Raw genomic sequence first — 20320 nt, forward strand, 5'->3', positions numbered from 1 at the left:
TGAGTTTTCCCTGTTATTTTTATGAACTTTTAATACAATTCTTTATCTGCATCATGTATTTTTAAATTCTTAACAATCATTCATACTTAATAGTCTTCTTTCTTTGAAAAATTCAGTGTTTTCTTCTCCCTGACGCATGGCCATTGTTCCAGTTCTTCAGTTTATATCTTAAATAATAATCCAAACTTTAAAAATAACAATTTCATTTAGTTTTCTTCACAGAACTGAATGAAATGCTGAGATATAGGCCAACTGTATATTATTTAAAAGTTGTCTTACACCCCTTGCGACCCCTAGTGGGGGTCGGGACCCCTATGTTGGGAACCAGTGTCCTAGAGCATAATCACTACTGTCTAATCTTTCCTACATCCTTTGTTTTGCAACCATTCCTCTGCAATCACCTGCCACAATCTACGATAAAGAAATGAAAGAGGGATGCAGAATGTAAAGATAAAGTGCTTTGTGCTGGGAGACAATGTGAATGTTTATTATGCCATTTTGAATGATGACGTTTGCACGGGCAGTGGCTCCAAGTAGTCAAACAACCATCTTTTGCTTTTTGACGGATGCAAAAAATAGCGCAGAAAACCTGTTCCGAAAATTTTAATGATGGACAAAAGTTTGAGTGTCGGTGTGTAGATGTCATTTCGTATTTATTTTTAAACATGCAACAATTTCGACGAAAAATACAAACTTAGTGTGCAAAGGTCTTTACACTGCTCACCACTTTTTTAGCTACTGCCCGCTGGAAGCTGTACAGATCACCGACTATCCAACCATCCTGCATCCAAAAATAATACCCACTTTGAATTCCTTACATAGTCCAGCTATTGCCTGCACTTAATGTGCTTTGTTGATGTATTCTGTGCAATAAGGCAAACCTATTCTTTATAATACTGTAATATTATTCATTTCTTGTGTGATGCCAGAAGTTAAAAGCTATACAAAGCTCTTTTTCCAATAACAATATATCACAATACAACGAATGAATGCATCATACAATATCAAAGTGATGTTCAATGCATGGCACCCCATTTTAAGCATTTCTTTTATCTTTCATCTTCCCCCTACATCCTGGCAGGACAACCAGTTAGAGTTCCTGGAGGACGATCTGTTCATCGACCTTCTGAACCTCAGTCATCTCTTCCTGCACGGCAATAAACTATGGAGCCTTCGCCAGAACACCTTCCGTGGTCTGGGGGTCTTAGACCGCCTGCTTCTCCACCAGAACCGAATCCAGTGGGTTGACCGCCAGGCTTTCCATGACCTGCGGCGCCTCACCACCCTGTACCTGTTTAATAACTCCCTGACTGAGCTATCCGGATCCTGCTTGACTCTGCTGCCGGCCCTGGAGTACCTACGACTGAACGACAACCCCTGGGAGTGTGACTGCAAGGCGCTGTCGCTTTGGGATTGGCTGCGGAGGTTCAGAGGCTCCACCTCCTCTCTGATGTGCGTTTCGCCGCCGGAGCTGGCGGAGAAGGACCTGAAATCATTGAAGAAAGAGCAGCTGCCCAGTTGCCTGTCAGGCGAGGGTCATGCACACGGAGCCCCAGGTGGGGAGACGGAGCCTGGGGAGTCTTTGAACCACCTGAATCGTCACAGGAACCATCACAACCACCATCAGCGGCCGTACTTGCCCCACGGGGATCAGTACAGCTTGCCTTCGCCCTCGCCCCTCCCGCGGCCACCTAAGGGAGGCCGCAGAAACTGCACCCGACGGGGCCGCAAGGCAAAAGGGGGGATCAATGAGGTGCAGGTACTACGGGAGGGGGGTGAGAAAGACTATACTCCAGACGAAGGTAAATATGACCTGTCTGGAACTGCGAGGAGGAAGAACAAGTGCATCCCCAGAACTTCAGTCGGCCCACCAAGTGGGGTCCAGAGAATCAATAATAAAGCAGGGTCACACTTTGCAGATTCTATTTTCTGTTTACCATCAGCTCTGCTGCTGTCACTCATCTCTGTCATCCTCCGCTGAGACAGGAAACGGACACTTTTGTGCTGGTGATGCAACCTTATGATTCATTCTCCTGAACCACCCTGCCCTGGCTCTTTAAATGAGGCATGTGTGCATAACTGTGTGTGTGTGTGTGTGTGTACATGACTGTGTATAAAGAACATTATCAAATATCTACTGTCCAAATATCCCTGCAGTATTAAAAGGCAGGAATCTTTACGAGTCATAATCAAAACATGGAAGTCAGGGAAAACAATTTAGCCCGTTACTTTGATGATGTCACCAAGGGAAACATCAGGAAAACTTTACATTTGTCTCCGCGGGCATCGATTGCTTCACTAAATTTGTGTACTTATACAAACTCTACAGCCACATGAAAATAACAAGCCAATGATTCATTCAAGTAATAGCGAGAAGAACGCACAATAAAATCAAATCAGTTCAAGGCCTCTTGACACAATAGCGCTCTCTCAGTGCACCATTCATCTGTCACTCACGCTGAGACGAAGACTAGTCATTCATAACTGTCATGACTGCTGCTGCTCACTCAACAGCACCTTAAGATCCAGAAATAAAGTACTGCACACATAAGTGGCGGTAAAATGAGTCATAGCGGTAATAACTACAATCGCTATATATCTACTACATGTCTCGCAAGAAGGTGAACCCACTTTAATGCAAATCTGAATCCTTTTAAACTCACCTGGAGTTATGACACATCTATGACTCTATAACTAACAATTCTTCAAACTAGTCCTGTTAAAAAGGAGTCTGTTGTCCTTGCAAACCCATCAACTTAAAAGCCATTCAAAAGCCAACCTTCATTATAAAGAGCCAACCGGTCACAGTCAGTGTAAATGAGCGAGTGAATGAATGTGTCACTGCTTGTATGAGTGTGTGTCTACTAAAAAAAAATAAACACTAAAGCCATGCGGGTAGAGCGACACTAGATAAGAGTGCCTAATGAGAGCCAGTGGCCAATGAGGGATGGTTTCATTCACTCTTCAACCTCTTCACCGGCTACAAAAACAGAGGCCTCAATGAGCCTGAAAGGTCAACACGTGCAGGCCAAGGAACAGCTGAGGCCAGCGCCTGGCTCACTAAACTTCCAGAAACTGTTATGTACTTTTCCTCTGTAACGCTGTGGAGGCCGATGGGACAAATATATATCCTTCAAGCACAGATCCAAATAGCCACAGGAGGGTTTCAAATGCCCTACAGTCAGGGAGCAGTCCTGATGACCACCACAATATATCTCCTGCAACGGTGTCAACAACTGTTTAAACTGGAAAACAACAGCAGTTGAGAATCTGTGATGATCACCACGGGGCAAAGGATACTAACAAACTTCTACTGCATCTCTGTCCTCTCTATTGCGCTCCAAAACAGACGGACTTGACGAGCCCCAATTGGAGAGCTGGATATTAATGCTGCTACGTCCAAGAAGGACCGCCACTTTCTGAGGCTCCGGATTCTTCTTCAGGAAATATGACAAGGACAGAGAGAACTATGGGACACCTGCATGAACTGGAGCGGTTCAAGCACACACACACACACACACACACCCCTAAACGGAGCCCGATCACCTTCACAGCCTTCCTGTCACACTGCAAAACTACTAACCCCCCTGTCAGCCCAGGGCTTTCAAATCCTACAGCAAGAGCACCACAGGTTTTGACTTTAGACCTGAACCATTTCATTCACTTAAAGTGCTCAACTACAATATGGTGAATCCTGTACAGATGCACACGGGCACATCCGGGTACCTTAACTAGCCAGTAATGCTTATTTCTTATAGCATTACAGAGTTATAAATTCTATTTTAAGAGATGGAGCCGCCCTTGTATGCAAAGGATGACTTATAATCATGACATGCTGATAAAAAAAAGCACAAGAAGTTATTAGTACGGTTTGCTGGCAAGCTAGAAATGTGTGATTTTGGATGGGAATCAAAGAGCAGGAGGCCACGTTTGTACCCTGCTTGTGAACGTTTCCTGCTGAGCCCCGCCTTTTACGTGTCTATCTATCTTAAATGTTGGGGACAGAAACCGAAGCCTGTCACTGGTGTCATTCTCCTGACATGTAGGATTAGAGACCCCTTCTGGTGAACTTGTTTGTGCTGCTGTGAAACCCAGAGGTGATGTAAATTGTGTCTGTTTATTCCTGTGAGGATGACTTTTTTTGTAATAAAAAAAAAAAACGAAGAAAGAAAAAAAAAAAAACTCTCCGTTGTTGTCTCGGTAGTTCCCTAAAAAAATAAACAGGGAGCTAGGAGCTGGAACTTTATTTTTTATTCAATACGATTATCATCATTATTTCATTTTTTGTTTTGGTTTTCCTGACTCATTCAAGATACAGTACACTAACACTACACTGCCCTCCCTCCTGCTCCTCCTGTTTTCTTTTCTATCCTCATATTCATCCCTCTGTCTTTGCCTCCCTCCTCCTCCTCCTCCTCCTCACCTCCCTCCCTCTTTGTCTGCTTTCTCTCTTCCTCCTTCTCTCTCGTTGCTCCCTCCTTCCCCCCCCCTCGCTATCTCCTTATTCTTTTCCTCTCCTCTCTTCCTTTGTGCAACCCAAATATGTTTTGTATGTGGTTATCAAACAATGCCAGACTCAAAAGCTGTTTATAAATAACATTAAACAGAAAGTGTCCTCAAATGGCTGAGGTGGTCTGTGTTTGTTTGCCTCCCTTTTATAACATGCACATCTGTATGTGTGTGTGTGTGTGTGTGTATGTGTGGCTAATAGACAGACCTCCAAAATGAGCCCTGAGGCTGACTGATAAGCCAATGCAAGAAAAGAAAAAATAGTTAGATAGTAAAAGAAAAAGGTAATGGAATAAGTACGCACATTCATCTACTGCTGGGAGAGAAACACACCCACATTTAACCACGATATATTCTGGCCTCCTTCATGCCCTAGTTTCACTCACACACTCAGCATCCTCATATAAAATATGCATCAGAATGACTGTAAGCACACACACACACACACACTCACAAATACACACATCTGTCGAGCTGTATTAGCTGCGAGGGAGGTGTCAGGTCAAGGTGAGGTCAAATGGAGCGCTAGCATGCGCTACGTCCGCTTTGATCGTTTGTGTTCACATTCGTGTGTGTGTTGGGTAATGCACGTGGCACCGGGATTGTTCCACGTCTGTGTGTGTTTGTGTATTATGTGTGCGTGTCCACCGGTGTACCGAGCATGCCCGCTGTCACAGCAGATCCAGCCTGACAGCCGGCGAGGGCAGAGGAAGAGGTGTGCCTCTGAGAGACAGTATCACTGCTCGGTTTGTAAAACAAAGCTGACAATTGGGAGAGAGAGAGAGAGAGGGGGAGAGAATGAGTAAAGCACGAGGATTTAAAAGGCAGAGAGAGGTGGAGATATCTGTGAAAGAAACCAATGAAGTAGTTATCAGTAGCAAACAGACTAGCAGCCAGGGGAGAGGACATAATACGGGTGGCTGCAGCATCAGCTCCGAATTGTTGTTCGGTCAATCGCTGCATGTGTTCCCAAACGAAGCCCGGGATGCAGTTTAAATGTGTTTTCCTTGTGTAGAGACACTTTAACATGTGATGAGGAGCAGCGTTTTGAATCAGAGCACAGAGCTGCTGTCTCAATGAGTTCAGGGAGAATATGAAATATGAATCAGTTTCCAAAAAAAGAAGCCACACGGGTAAAAAAAAAAGGCACATTAATTATGAAGGGGCTTAAAATTTCATATATATATATAAGAAAAATAAAGAATGGCCGGTGAGGTTGAGGGAGGAAAGATGAGTGAATGGAAGGAGGGAAGAAACAAATACACAAAAAGGAGCAAAGTAATGAGGAAAGGAAGAATAACAAGACTCGGTCAAAACCGAGTATATGGCTGGACCGTGTATGGTCAGTGTGTGAATGTGTGGCTAAATTCTTCCACAGATAGTCAGTGGTCATGTCTATAATGTTAGGTCCGGAAAACATTTTAAGCGAGAAATAGGCGATGCCACTGCCACTGCTCACGTTGCTCTCTTTCTCTCATTTTAGAACTAGATTGCCTATAGTTTCACAGCTTGATCCAAGTTTCGTGAGCCGGACGCGTCGCGCTGGACGGGCTCATTTTCATAAAATAGGGCTGTGTATTGGCAAGAATCTGGCGATACGATACGTATCATAATACAGGGGTAAAGATTCAATATATTGCGATACTGTAAGCGAAGCGATATATTGTGATTTTTTTATTTCGTTTCAGGAAAACTGTCAAAGTATAAAGAACACACCATCCATACACAATTTTAGGATGGGCAAAAATAACCCATTTATACTGCAAGCAAAAAACTGCATGGTTTTTGCCCCAAACTGCATATGATTATAATAAAGCGGGCATGCCTGTAAAGGGGAGACTCGTGGGTACCCATAGAACCAATTTCATTCACATATCTTGAGGTCAGAGGTCAAGGGATGTCTTTAAAAATTGCCATGTCAGGTTTTCCTCGCCAAAATGTAGCTTTTTGAGAATCGATACAGTATCGCACAACATTGATTTAGATATTTTCCAAAGTAAAAGTCCCTAGAAGTGTATGATTCAACTTTTTGTCATGGTCTAGTGTTAAAAAAGTTAAAAGTCGTAGAATCGCAATACTTAAAAATTGTAATACATATCAAATCAGCACCCAAGTATCATGATAGTATGATACTAGATGATGTAAAAAAGATGTAGAGATGCGGTTAAGGACAATCAGAGGAATGTGAGAAGTTAAGGAAGGAAGAATTTTAGGGAGAAAACAATGTAGTGAGGAAAGAGTTGTGGAAAGAGAGGGACGCACAGAGAAATCATCCATAGAGACACATGTATACAGGCTTCATGATCAAACAGAAGAACAGCTCATCCACTGGTTCAGTCCCTGAGCTGAGGATCTGAAATAGCCGCATGTGAATATTTATATATGCCTATGTTCCCTTCCAAAGGCAAAGAGGCCAAGCAAAATTGATTTCTCCGTGTGAATCCCCGAAGAGTTGAGACTCAGCAAAAGAAAAGCAGGAAAAGAGCAAGGGAGAGTGAAAAGAAAGAAATAAAGCACCGCCAGAAAGAACAGTGGGAGATTTTGTGAAACAAGCGGAAAGCTAAGAAATGGCAGACACCTTCAGTGAAATGCAAATGTGTGATGTTTTCCAACCAAACTGATGCGTACACACCATTTGTCCTGTTTTCACTCTCTCTTCCAGGAGCAGAATGTTCCCACTACGTGATTTGATTTTCGTTACCATCGCCATCCAAGCGCATGGCATCCATCACGCACCAGCTCACACGATGCCTTACAGTACCTTCCTGTAAGCACCATTTAACACCAGCCGTCTTTTCAGTACCATAACTCCATCAGGCTTCGTTACGCTCATTACAGGCAGATATCTGATTCTAATTAGGAGGAAGGTCAAAGTGCGGGGCTGTAACAGAGGCAACGAGGACGTGCAGCCGTGAAACCACGAGCCACGATCAGACTTGATCTGTCGAGTCAAAACATTCACTCGCGTTTTTACATTTATCGACGGCTCCTTTTACTCCACCTTGGTCTAAACCTGCCACACTGTGTGGTTCCATTATTCAATATGTCTACAACTTTTTAAAGGGTAACAAAAGTTCATGCGCACATGAACAAAAAGGCGAACAGTTGGAGACATTTTCAACCTTTTAGCAGCAGAGTCTTACACAAGGAAATCTGAGAAATGGCATTTTAATATGCGGCTGATGTCTTCATCATCTGTTGTATGTGTGTGCGCACGCTGAATCAAACGTGTCAGTGTGTTTTCATCAGTTTTAAGAGTCTTGCTGCGGCTTTATTAAATGTTTCATCATCCCGGGTTAATGTTTTAAATAAGTGAAAGTCTCTGTATCTGCGCTGTAACACGGCGCCCCGTGTTGTGTCAGAAACAATATTTGTGTTTCTAACTGCATTTTTAATGCACTGTTCCCTCATCCAAACAATCACAAAAACAGATCAAACAAATCAATTGGAGCTGCAGGGAAGAAGACAGTAGTCAGGCGTTATTGTCACCATGCTGGTTCCCGTCTGAGAGCTGAATAACTCTGACGAACAGTGCTTGAATAGAGAGTATTTGTGGTCCTAAATAAAAAAAATACTTCTAAAAAATTCTCTTTTTAGTTTTTTTAAGATGCTTAAGCTCAACCAACGCATTGATTTTTGATCTTGTCACTAACTATGTCCCAACTTCTGAGCTCACATTCCTACAAAACCAATGCACTTTGCTGGGTAAGTTCAGTTTCGTAGGACTGTGCCATCTTTCCCGCTGACTCCCGTTTGACATCTCGTCATTCAGCTTGATGATATCAGAAAGACTCGATTGGCTCGACTGCTTCAAGTCACCTGCATAACCGAGCAGCTCCTCACAAAGTGTTACTATAATATATATATTTATGAACCTGTAAATCTTATCAACTGCCACAGTCACAGTCCAACTGGATTTGCTGTAAGACTGCCAAGTCAGTAATGAAGAGGCATCAATGAATTGATGACTCTGGACAGGTAGGGCAATTTCTAATTAGACCTGAACTTTAAACATCCTATTGAACCACTTGTAAATCAACAGTATGAAAGCATCATAAGGCACCAGCCAAACAACAATAAAAGAAAAATTAAGAAAGATATTCATAGATAGAGATATAATAGATGATAGATAAAAAAAAAACACGTACCATAAGCAAACAGTTTTGTGTAATATCATGTAATGGAATAATCCCAAACAAATCTTTGGCATTTCAATTTCTTATTGGCCGACATATACCCCAATAAGGATATATCTGTAATAGGCAAACATTAGCGTATAATACCTTGTCAGTTGGAATCAAATCAACACTGAGATAACATAAAAATATCCAGCAGCCAAGCACACAAACACAGACAGAACAAATCCCAGACATCCACTCAGGACATGCATGTTAGCACGAGCAGAGGATACTTGGGCCTACCTTTGCAAAATGAATCAGTGATCCACGCTGGATCTCAGCGGTGCTCTCATCTTGAGGCTAATAGCTGATATGGCAACCTTCAAGGAGAGGGGAGTTGCATCTGCAGCATGGAGTGGACCCACATAGGATTTTTCTCCTCCACAAAACCATCCTGAAGGGACATATGGTTGAACTGTTGGCAGGTGTGTATTTATAAAATGCTACATGAGCAGTAGCAAGAATTTGTAACAGTTTTTTACAACATGGCAACAACAGCAGAAGAAAAGAGGAGGCATCTAAAAGCTGGTTTAAATAGGCCGCATTAAGGGCAGTATAGGATAGTCAAAGAACGTATTATTGCTAAGACGTGAAAGTCAATTGTTCGTTCCATTGCATACTATTATTACTATATACTCACTTACTTATTTATTTGTTAAACTTTATGCCCAGCTGCTTCCCAGAGGAGCATAAAGTGAGCGATGGACATAAATGGAAGTTAGAAAAATCCAGCGCACAGATTTTGAGATCAATCTCAATCTTTTCGTGTCAAGGACCTCCAAAATAGATGAACAAGAGACCACAGACCATGGATGTATAAGAGGCTGTGTATTGTGCTTTTGCCGTGTGTGTTAGTAAATAGCGTACAACTACATTAAATTCTGTAGCACTACTAGCTACTGGCCGATAGCCGGTTGTTTGGGAACAGAGACGTTAATAGATCCACCACGGTACAGGCTTACAGCTTGTCATATAGTGCACAACCGGCATCAACCCAAACTTAGTGGTTGAAGGATTAACTACAGTTAGAAAAAGCCCAAATGTCAAACCGGAAGTGCCTCAATTCAAACAAACATTAGGTCGACTTACATTATTAATTTCTTGACAAGCTGTTAAAGGAGAAAGTTTTAGTTGGCAACTCAATTTCGCTGGCAGAAATTATAATTATAATTTAACCAACTGTACCTAAATAATATTAGCCACAGACATTAAATACATATGATAGCTATTTTCCATTTAGCGTTAATCAAATTCTCAAACTCAAACTCCTCTGGTTGCAAAAAGAAGTCTGATTGTATAGATGTCTATGAGAAAATGAGTCTACTTCTCACTTGATTTATTACATCAGTAAACATTGTAAACATGAGTTTATGGTCTCAATGGCTAGTTTCAAGTCTTCTTCAATACAGCATGATGTTCATTGAGTAAATTATGGTCCCATTTAGAGTCAAATAGACCATATAGCAGGGGGTGCTTTAGGGCGTGGCCTTCTGGTTGCAAAAAAAGACATGGCGATGGCCAAAAAACAAGATGGAGACGGTTAAAATGCCAAACTCAAGGCGTCCACTTCTTATATATTGTCTATGCTACTTTATATAGGCTACTGTTGTGTAGTTTGTTCTATAACAATGCATCATATTTTATAAACTCAGTTTATCCATGTGAAATCTTAAAATGCAAAGTAACTAGCAACTACAGCTGAATGTAGTGATGTAAAAAGAATATTTCCTTCTGAAATGTAGTGGAGTATAAGTATAAAGTAGCAGGGAATAGATAATATTCAATTTAAGTACAAGTACCTCAAAATTGTACTTACAGTACTTAAGTAAATGATCTTAGTGACATTGTTACAGAAGTGATATCTCACTGAATGTGAGACAGAAAACGAGCTATGGTTACTCAGAAGTTGACTTTTATCCAAATTACAGGATTAAAAATAAACTTAGAGCGATCTCAACAACATGCAACTCATAATTTTTGCATTATGCGTAGTTATGTTATGCATACTGCATGCTATGTAGACAACCAGGCCTTTAGTTCATAAAAAAAAAAATTGCAATTTATCAAATATTTCCCCAAACTATGCAGTCCTACCTGAAAAAGGAAGCAGACTTTGTTCTATTTAAAGTGTCAGTGCAGCAGCTTCAGCACATTGTAATCATCGGGTTGCACAAGGCAAATGCACCATATGGCCGACAAGAGTACATGCACAGACTCTGCTCCTCCGAAAGTTATGAACGATTATGAATCTGTAGTCAGTAGCAGACGTTGGGCGATGTTGAATTTTAATCCTCTTAGTCCTGAGTGCAGGGATCAATACTGTACCAAACCACTGTGAACTCTCTCATGAACTTGGCAAATCTTACTACGTCTGATAAATTGGCACATGGTAACGGAAATTCATAGATAATACAGAGAAAGTGGACTGCGTGAGAGAGGAATAAACAATGACAATGTCAGTTTACATTCCTGCGGCACAGCTGTTAACAGTGGAGAGTATCTCAAAGTGCAGTAGGCCAGTGTATAAAAGAGCCAATCAGGCCTCGGAGCACAATACTGAGACTGTCCTTCTTAAAGTCAAGAATGACTTTCGTCTGGCTGCGGACGCCGGATGATGTTCAGCTGTAATCCTCTTAGCCCGGAGTGCAGGTTTCAACTCTGCACCGCTCCATTTTGATCGGCTGTGTCAGAAACAATCAGTAAGGTTACTTACATGGCTTCTCCTATTGTGCCATACATAAATCACATGAGGTCAAGAGGCCAAAACATGTTTACATGCATACAACAAAATGATTTGAGAACTATTGTGAAATTTGAATAATTTGTCCCACAGTATTTTTATACAGCGCAAATTTAAAAGGTATAATATGTAATCAGTTCCTGATTGTAAACACACCACACCTCAACAGCTCAACGAGCAGCGATGGTCGAGTGAGCTATAGAGTGACTGAAGAGAGAGAGAGAGCGGCGTTAGTGAGAACAAATCAGAGAAATAAAATGTTATTTTTCTAATTGTTTCCCGGCGGTTACGTTCTAAAACACACAGCTAACTCCGCACAACTCTGCGGGAAGTGATGCAGAGTTGCCGGATTTTGAATGACTGCAGGCTTCCTGTCTGTTGGCTGTGGATCAGCGCTGCTCTCGTCAAACTACAAACACACTGATCATAGCTGCACTCACAGCACAGAGAGGAGCAGGGGGGATCACTTGAACACATGGCATGCACATAACACAACCCGTTGACATCTGTGAAATACGGCCGATTTGTATCTAACAGAGTAAAAAGGGGACTTGTGAGTTGGTATCAGAAGCCTTTTTGGACCTCACATAGCCTTTATTAAGTGTATAATTAACTATATCATGTTTCATGAAAGAAAGAAACTAAGACAAAGAGGTGTATACATACTGTCACGTACAGTATGCGCACAGGCGTGCACGCATACAAATGCTATTACATCCACAAAAAACAGAGGTTATAATCTAAGATGCACAGCGGGAAATCCGTTAAATGTTTTGCATTTAATAAACCTATAACATTATCATGTGTCATAAAAGAAATAAAACTATAACACAGAGGCACAGGCGCTCATCTACATGGTGTCACTTGTTTATGCGCAGAAGCGTGCACGCAGGATAAACAACATCTTTAAGCCACATCAAGAACCGGTATGCAATTACAACCAGAAACATAGCCACACAAGAAACGTACACTCACCGGCCACTTTATTAGGCACACCTGTTCAATTGCTTGTTAACACAAATAGCTAATCAGCCAATCACATTGCAGCAACTCAATGCATTTAGGCATCTAGACGTGGTGAGGACGACTTGCTGAAGTTCAAACCGAGCATCAGAATGGGGAAGAAAGGGGCTTTGAACGTGGCATGGTTGTTGGTGCATGACGGGCTGGTCTGAGTATTTCAAAAACTGCTGATCTACTGGGATTTTCACGCACAACCATCTCTAGGGTTTACAGAGAATGGTCCGAAAAAGAGAAAATATCCAGTGAGCGGCAGTTGTGTGGACGGAAATGCCTTGTTGATGTCAGAGGTCAGAGGAGAATGGGCAGAGTGGTTCGAGATGATAGAAAGGCAACAGTAACTCAAATAACCACTCGTTACAACCAAGGTATGCAGAATAGCATCTCTGAAAGCACAACACGTCCAACCTTGAAGCAGATGGGCTACAGCAGCAGAAGACCAGCCGGTACTAGCATGGTGTACCTAATAAAGTGACCGGTGAGTGTATATGGTAGTTGTTTGTAATTGGCTAGGGAGGGGGTTGTTTTATGGGCTAGTACTGTAGAATAAGAAAGTACTTCCATTACCAAACTGTACGACTTAATTTTACTTATAGCTGTAAAAGTATTTCAGTTTAGTTTTTTTGTCAGGAGAGAATTCAGCTGAGGGCGCACAGTGACCTTTTTTAGCCCCTAACACCGACACTGGCCCAAATGCTGTTTGCTGACACCCAGAAGCGTCCAGAGTAAAGCAAAATAAGAAGAAAAGAGAAAATCCAGGCAGAGGGGCTGCAGGGTCTCTGCAGAAACAGACACCGCCACACACTTCTAGTGGGTCGTAAGTGATGATTGAGAGGGATTCATATTCTATCTATTCTATATATTTTTTGTTAATTCTTGCATATTATACCTTTAATGTAACAGTGGTATGAAATGTGTGGTGGTGTAGCATGAGGAGTGTAAGGCACTGCATTGTTGAGAGGGAGAAAATGGAGCAGTCCTCAGGAGTAGTAGTTGATATTCTCAGGAATGCTTTCAATTAAGGGCTTCTCTCTTTCCCTTATTAATTAAAGCCTAAGCATTTAGAAAATTAAAACCACATAGAGGGGGCGAAATGGAAAGAGAGAGAGAGAGAGAGAGAGAGAGAGTACAATGACTTAAGTGTAGGTGGCTTGTGCCTTGAGCTTTTTTGTGTGAGCGCATGCACATTTTCACATAATGGCAGACAAAACAGTCAGGAGGAGGGAGAAAGCAGGGTGGCAGCTAGCAGGACTCAGAAAAACCAAATGAGAAACAAAAGAGCTGCTTGTCATCCTCATCTTCTCCTCCTCTTCATAACCTCACCCTGTTTATCTGACTTGTGTTGCAGATTCCCTGATCCATCATGGTTTAATTTGGTTTTTATGAGCCTGCCTGAGCCATGTGTGTGTGTGTGTGTGTAGCAGGGGGCTGGTTACAGCACGGAATGCAGTGTTTATTTGGTTATCATCAATTTCAAGTTACAAAACTGCTCAGTGTCTCCTTAGAGACCCAGGCTGATGTAAGTCCTCAAGGCAGGAATACTACTGACAACATGTTGTATTGGTATTTACTGACAAATCCTTTGCGGGGATGGTTGCCACAGTATTTATCATCAATACGGACACAAATTTTGTTCAGTGGGCAGCTTACTTGTAGACCAGTAGAAAGTCGATTAGAGACTAGTGGATGTACGCAGAGGGATCATCACTGGCTCCAACACATATGCTGTATATCTTTGCAGGAGACACACAACAACCAACGGTCATTAGCGATGCTTCTCCTCTTTTTTATTCCTTTATTAAAGCAGGTAAAAGTTTCACTGAGATTAAAATGGAGACAATATAAACACGCCCATGAAAACTGCCCCACATTACACAATGGAGCATATAGACAATACGTCAGCTGAACTTTTTTTAAAAGGATTTTAAATTCTCGAGTGGCCATCCAAATAAATTAGAATACAAAACCTTTGACTGAGAGAGTTAAGTGAAGTCGGTTCTTAAATACCGACTTGAATTCATCAAAAGTAATCACCTCAGGCAATTTCACTCGGAGGAGCGTATTTAACCCCTCAAACCTCACCGACCTGCCGGTGGGTCAGTCATTACAAACCCACAGAACTTTATATTAAATCTAAAAGTTTCCAAAGACACCAAATACGCTGAAATTGGGTCGTGTCTAGAAGGTGACCCACAATTTGAGAAACTCTCGAAAGATGGTTAAGGTTAGGCATTGACCTCAAATAGTTAAGATTAGGCATTGACCTTCGAATGGTTAAGGTTAGGCATTAGCAAGATTTATCCGGGATAAAATGTTGGCGTGTCATAGTCATAATCTGTACTGACTGCAATGTAAATGCATCTGCGAAAATATGCTATGCTCAGAGCTAATGACGGATAGAATAAAAAGTGAGAAACAGGTTTTGGTGGGCGGGTGGGCAGGCGGATGACTTCAACAAACACAGGACTTGTTTCACAAAGTGTTGTCGAGTTATTTTTAAGTTAGTGACGTGTTTATTCGTGATATTTGTGACGTGTTTTCCGTACTTATGTTACGTTGTTTTTGTACGTACTTTACTTAGTTTAAAAGGGACTATTTGTAAGATTCAGGAATGCTGCTTAACAGCGACACCTGTGGCCTTGAAATCAACGAAAGTCAGCGTCGAGCTCGAGCTTGCTCGCTCTACATAGACATGAACGAGCATCGCTCAAAACAGTGAGGTGACACACGTCAGCTAAAACCACAATATCACTCTATATTTCAGCTGCTTGGCAGTAATGTTAGCAGACCAGACGAAGGTCTCTCCATGAAACTATGCTGATCCTAGTGTTGGCTTTTCCTGCTCAGCGCAGGCTTCAGCAGCGGGGCTCCTCAACGAGTTACGTTATCGCCTCCCGACCGCAGCCGGCAGCCGAAGACACCGGCACCCGGTCGGTAACGAGACGATAACGTAACTCGTTGAGGAGCCCCGTCACTTCACAAGACACGGAAAACCTCTGTTGGTCTGGAGGAGCTGCAGCAGTTATTTCTGCACAAACGTCCACTGAACATTCACCAGATATTCTCAGAGCTAAACTAACTCTTCTGCAGTGTGTAGTGAGCGCGCGTACACGTCTAGAGGTGGAGCAAGACAGCGAGGACGCGCGCGCTGTCTGAGTGAAGGAGAGCAGGCAGCGCAGACGAGGCTCCGGCCACACGCGAGCGCGCATATGCGAACGCGCAATTGTGCCGACCCGCTAAATTTATACGCTTAAAAAGTTACAAACAGTCCCTTTAAGTACTTATTTTAAGCCCAACCATGATGGGAATGACACGCGGAATGTCCTTGTAATGTCGTGCTATTTATACGCCTTCCCGTGAGATCGGGGTTGAACAATCAGTAACAAATAGTGACGTGTAAGTTTAAAAAGTCAGTTTAAAAAAATCTGTTATAACATAGCCACAACTTTCTTTACTGAATGCAACAGAGTGACTAAAATCTGCAGAATGAATTCTCCAGAAAACGGAGGGAATCCATCCATCACTTGCCGGTTTCGTGATAAACTCAATAGAGCTGCGAATTGCTCATGCTCGACTAAAAAGTCCCCTGAAAAAAAGCGATCCAATACTCATTGTCACTCACTGTTTCTCTCTAAAGCTTTTCACAGCTCCCCGTCCGAGAGCCCATTAATATCTGAAGAGAAAGTGATGGAATTGAAATCTTCCTCTTTTTTTTTTTTTTTTTACTGGGCAGAAAAGCTGTCAGCAAATTATGTGGGAGGACAGCGAGTTGACAAGATTTGTCAGTTTTCACTCTCTTCCTGCTCTCTCTCTCGCACACACACACTTAGACACATTGGAGCAGGGAAAGCCCGCCGCCCTTACTAACCAAATAAATAAGAGAGCCACCAAGAAGGACATAAGGATAAACATGTATTACACTTTATTGGCGCCTCTTTCTCTGCTCATCATCCTCGCTGCTTCTTGTTCCTTCCATCAAACCCTCCCTGCTTCTCATATTCTCCATCATTCTGTCTACTTTTGTCTCACTCACCCACTCTCCAACTCTGTCACCTCTCCTTATGTCTCACATCTCAGTCCCCGTCCCCTCCTCCCTCTCCTCTCCTGCCAGATGCCTATGATTCACATTCAAAATGTTTATACGTCCTGCTGTTCCTCTCTTTCCTCCCACCCTCACACTCTTACCTCATCCTCACGGTTTCTCCCTCTCTTTCAGCTCCCTCTCTCTCCCTCGTTCCTTCTCCCTCTTTCTTCTTCTCCCAATTTTCCCTCCCTCCTCCTGTGCCTCTCAGATAACTGTCTTCACCGCTGACACTTTCATCCCTGTAAGACCAATAGAAACGGAGGAGGGTGCGACACCCATGTCACCCTGTCACTCCCTCTTCATCCCTCCCATCTTTTCTTCTGCAGCAGCTTCCTGAGATCCATCGCTTCCTCCATCCTTGTCAAGTAAATCACCTCCTCTCCTCCTTGTTACTCCGTGCCACCGTTGTGCTGTGACAAAGTTGCATCAACGTCCTCTCATGTCGGCCTCAATAGAAGTCTGCTATGTGGTTCATATATGGTTCAGTGGCAGACCAAAACAAACAAGACTACTATATAAGTTCCCTTTTTCAACATAGAGCTATATAACATTATAAGATTTAGGAAAGTTTCAGTCGTGTGTTCGGCTATAAACTTGCAGCATTGTCTCATTTTGAATTTCTAACCTGTATCTGTGTCTTGAATCATTCCGTAGGTGGCAGTGAGGACTAAAAAAAAATATGGTTAAAGTTGTAGTTACCTTGATTAAAGAAAATTCACAAGTTCCAGTTTCGACAAAAAAAAAAGAAAAATCTCTACTTTACCCGAGGCTGCTTTTCAGGCAATTAATGAGCTTCTGGTGACCTTTACAAAAAAAGAAAAAGGAAACAAACTTTAGTGGAAAAACTTCTGAAATTTGCATAGTTTAATATTATATATATTTTTATTACATAACATATATTTTCCCCCATGTACAGATTCAAGTTAAAACTTGTCAGTATTTGTAACGTAAAGGATAATGTACAGTGAGAGGGTCATTGTTGTGAAATAAACCCCAACAGGGCGATGCAGGGCCCCAACGAGAAGCGGTCTTGCATCACCCTGAAGGGATTTATTTTACAACGATGACCCGCTCGCTGTACATTATCACGCTTATTACACGGCTACTTATTTAAGAAATCTATAATTTGACACAAAAATGGCCCTCCGGAGTCCAACATCAGAACTGCGTCCATAGCAACGGTCTGTTATATAGAATGCTGTGATTGACCAATCAGAATCGAGTATTCAGCACATCTGTGTAATAATGATTGTTAAAGCATTTCTATTGCCTCCGCACGACTCAACACGGCGACAGCTGAGCCGGCGGTTCGTAGCTAACGGTGTTAACCTTGAGGGTGGGTGCTACGCTTCTGCGACGGCGCCATCGGCCGGGGTGGCGTTATCAGCTGTAACCGCTGTATGAGAGCAGTGCAAAGCAGCGGCCGTGAGCTTGCCAGTGGGGCACACTCGCATGCATGAACATGCACTAAAAGCATGCACGGGGAGTTGCTTTCGGTCACAGCAGACAGCCGTTTTCAGCAAAAATGCTTTAAAAACCCTCTGTATTTCCACCCAGATGAAGACCCTGTGAGGTACAAACCAGTCTGTATTTGAAACCATTGATATGCCCCACTAAATAAAGGATTTTAACGTAACATCTCTCCTTGCTCTGCCAAGGATTGCATGAAGGATGTTTCTTTTTCTCAGTAAAAAAACAGTTTTTCTGAATCTCACTGACACTCCTTGTGGTTTAAACACTTCAGCCTGATGTAGTATTTGGCCTGCAGCGCTGGCAACATATTACAGCATCCAATAACCACATCCAACTTCTCCCCAATCACTTCATATATGTAACTGCTGCTGTGTGGCTGGTTCAACGTTTAAAAAGAGAGCTCAGAGAAAAACACAGCGTATTTCCTTTTCATACAATTTCAGTGCACAAGGAGTCTTAGCTTAAGTCACACACATGCAAACACACGCTTGGGTGACTCAGACAATGTGCTCTGGCGATACCAGATTGGGAGGGGGGGGGGGGGGTGTTACAGCAGACAAATACAGCTGGCCATGCTTGTGCACTCCAGTAAACCATTTGTTCTGCAAACACACATGTCAATGCTCCAGACACAAAAACAAACACGCACAGTTGCCCACATGCGCGTGAAGATGTTCACTTAGCACCGAGTTCTGTTGAATAAATCCAGTCTAGATCACTTATGTAACACGTCTCGGTTGAATTGCCATCATTTTCAAATATCATATAGCCTTTTTTGCTTTTATCATTTTACTATATTACTTTATTTAATCACCAACTACAGTATCATTTTACATGCTGAGATTAAAATAATGCTGATCTGATGAGGCTCCAGACTGCTGACTGCTCAAACACGTGCATGTTCTGTAACATCCTCTTGCGCAGGCCTTCACTTCTTCCAGATCAGCGTTTTCAACACTAATAAAAGAGTCCTCTATTTTTGGCGTAAGAGACAACTGATAGAAATCTGACCCAAGTTTTTCTTTCACATAACAAAACGCTGTCCCATTAGAAAGTCGGGCCGAGGCAAGCAGCATGAAGCGAAGCTCCATCTGGCTCTGTCGGCCAGTCCTCATTATTTCTGCCTGCCCAGTGGCCCAGTACCACACAGGCAGCTATTTACTGATGACAACTAACTTACTCCACAGGCCGGGGAACTTTTGCTCATGTTCTCTCTTAGGACTTCACACAAACATATAACCATGCCTCTCAGGTATTACTCCTGTAGTTACGCACACAGACACGCACACTCTGTCTCTGGTGTATTGTCCCAGACAGATAGTCCTGCTCCCTCATAAATGTTAACCTACATTGTGTGTGCGTCCTAGATCTGCCTGGTGGTCTGCATAGCCCTTCCATCTTATGAATGTGAACAGACACACACACACGAAGCTAAAATACTGCACACACTGTAACATAAGTGCAACTAAACTGTGGCTCCACCTTAAGACAAATACTGTACATCAGCCTTTTAAGAATATATCAAGAATTAAAGAACGTATGTCTCAGCAAGATTTAGGAAAACGCTGTCTTCACAGGTCTCTCTAAAACAGTGGTTCCCAACCTATTTTCCTTGAAGCCCCCTCCACTGTTATTTTCTGACGCAATCACACTAAAAAAATGACAAATCCTCAAATAAAATCCTCAGTTTGAACAAAGTGATTCAATGAGTTCGTCTTTTTTTATTGAATCGTCGGTGCGAGCCTCTCTGTGTGCTGCAAGTGGGAGAGCAAACATTTTTTTGACCTCGGTGAAAATGTTAGTTTTTGAAAGGCTAAACGCCAACAAATATGTACTGAAGCAGAATATTTCGTTAGATAAAAAAATGTTGTGAATTTTGGAAATTATTACATTCATCTTTTTCCAATAAAAGTTGACTTTCAGACTTTAAAACACTCTGGAGTTATTGGAAATGTTTGGATCATACAAGTCGAAAACAATCCTACACAGCCACCACTGGAATCTAATACTACAAATAGTATAATACTAATAATATTAGTGTAGCCTGATCTTTATCTGACACTGTGCACAAATACCGGGTTTATAAAGAATGTGGCCTACTAAGAATCAAAAAACACAGGACGTGGTGTTAAAATCTTTCCCTTTTGTGCCAATAGGTGGTGAGCACCTGACAGGTGAGGGGTTCTCAGAGTTTGTGGGAGGGTTGACTGGGTTGTGACATTTCATGACAATTGGGCACAGGACATATCATCAGTAGTGTACCCTTGTATCATCAGATGTTTCAGCCTTTTAACACTATACACCCTCCACAAAGGC

At 42.3% G+C, this 20320-nt stretch overlaps 1 protein-coding gene and 1 long non-coding RNA gene across 5 annotated transcripts in view; one reads left to right on the top strand and one right to left on the bottom strand.

The window, feature by feature from the left end:
- LOC119475534 (reticulon-4 receptor-like 1) overlaps positions 1-4147 on the top strand; it is a 98715-nt gene extending 94568 nt beyond the window's left edge. Inside the window, exon 3 of the mRNA XM_037748339.1 lies at positions 1082-4147. Within this exon, the coding sequence (XP_037604267.1) occupies positions 1082-1981 (900 nt within the window). The 3' untranslated portion in view covers positions 1982-4147. The remainder of the gene's footprint in view (positions 1-1081) is intronic.
- Positions 1-20320, bottom strand: part of LOC119475536 — a 146024-nt gene that overhangs the window by 107468 nt on the left and 18236 nt on the right. The window contains exons 3-4 of one of the 4 annotated variants that reach the window (XR_005203819.1): positions 17231-17334; positions 14097-14180 (exon numbers count right to left, since the gene is read on the bottom strand). The exons of 1 other annotated variant lie outside the window; for it this stretch is intronic. This is a non-coding gene — a long non-coding RNA (uncharacterized LOC119475536). Of the gene's footprint in view, positions 1-14096; positions 14181-16354; positions 17335-20320 lie in introns of those variants that run through there. 2 more of the 4 variants (XR_005203821.1, XR_005203818.1) reach the window with 2 other exon arrangements.

Source organism: Sebastes umbrosus, chromosome 17 (assembly GCF_015220745.1).
Source record: "Sebastes umbrosus isolate fSebUmb1 chromosome 17, fSebUmb1.pri, whole genome shotgun sequence".
In the NCBI taxonomy this organism is placed as follows: Eukaryota; Metazoa; Chordata; class Actinopteri; order Perciformes; family Sebastidae; genus Sebastes; species Sebastes umbrosus.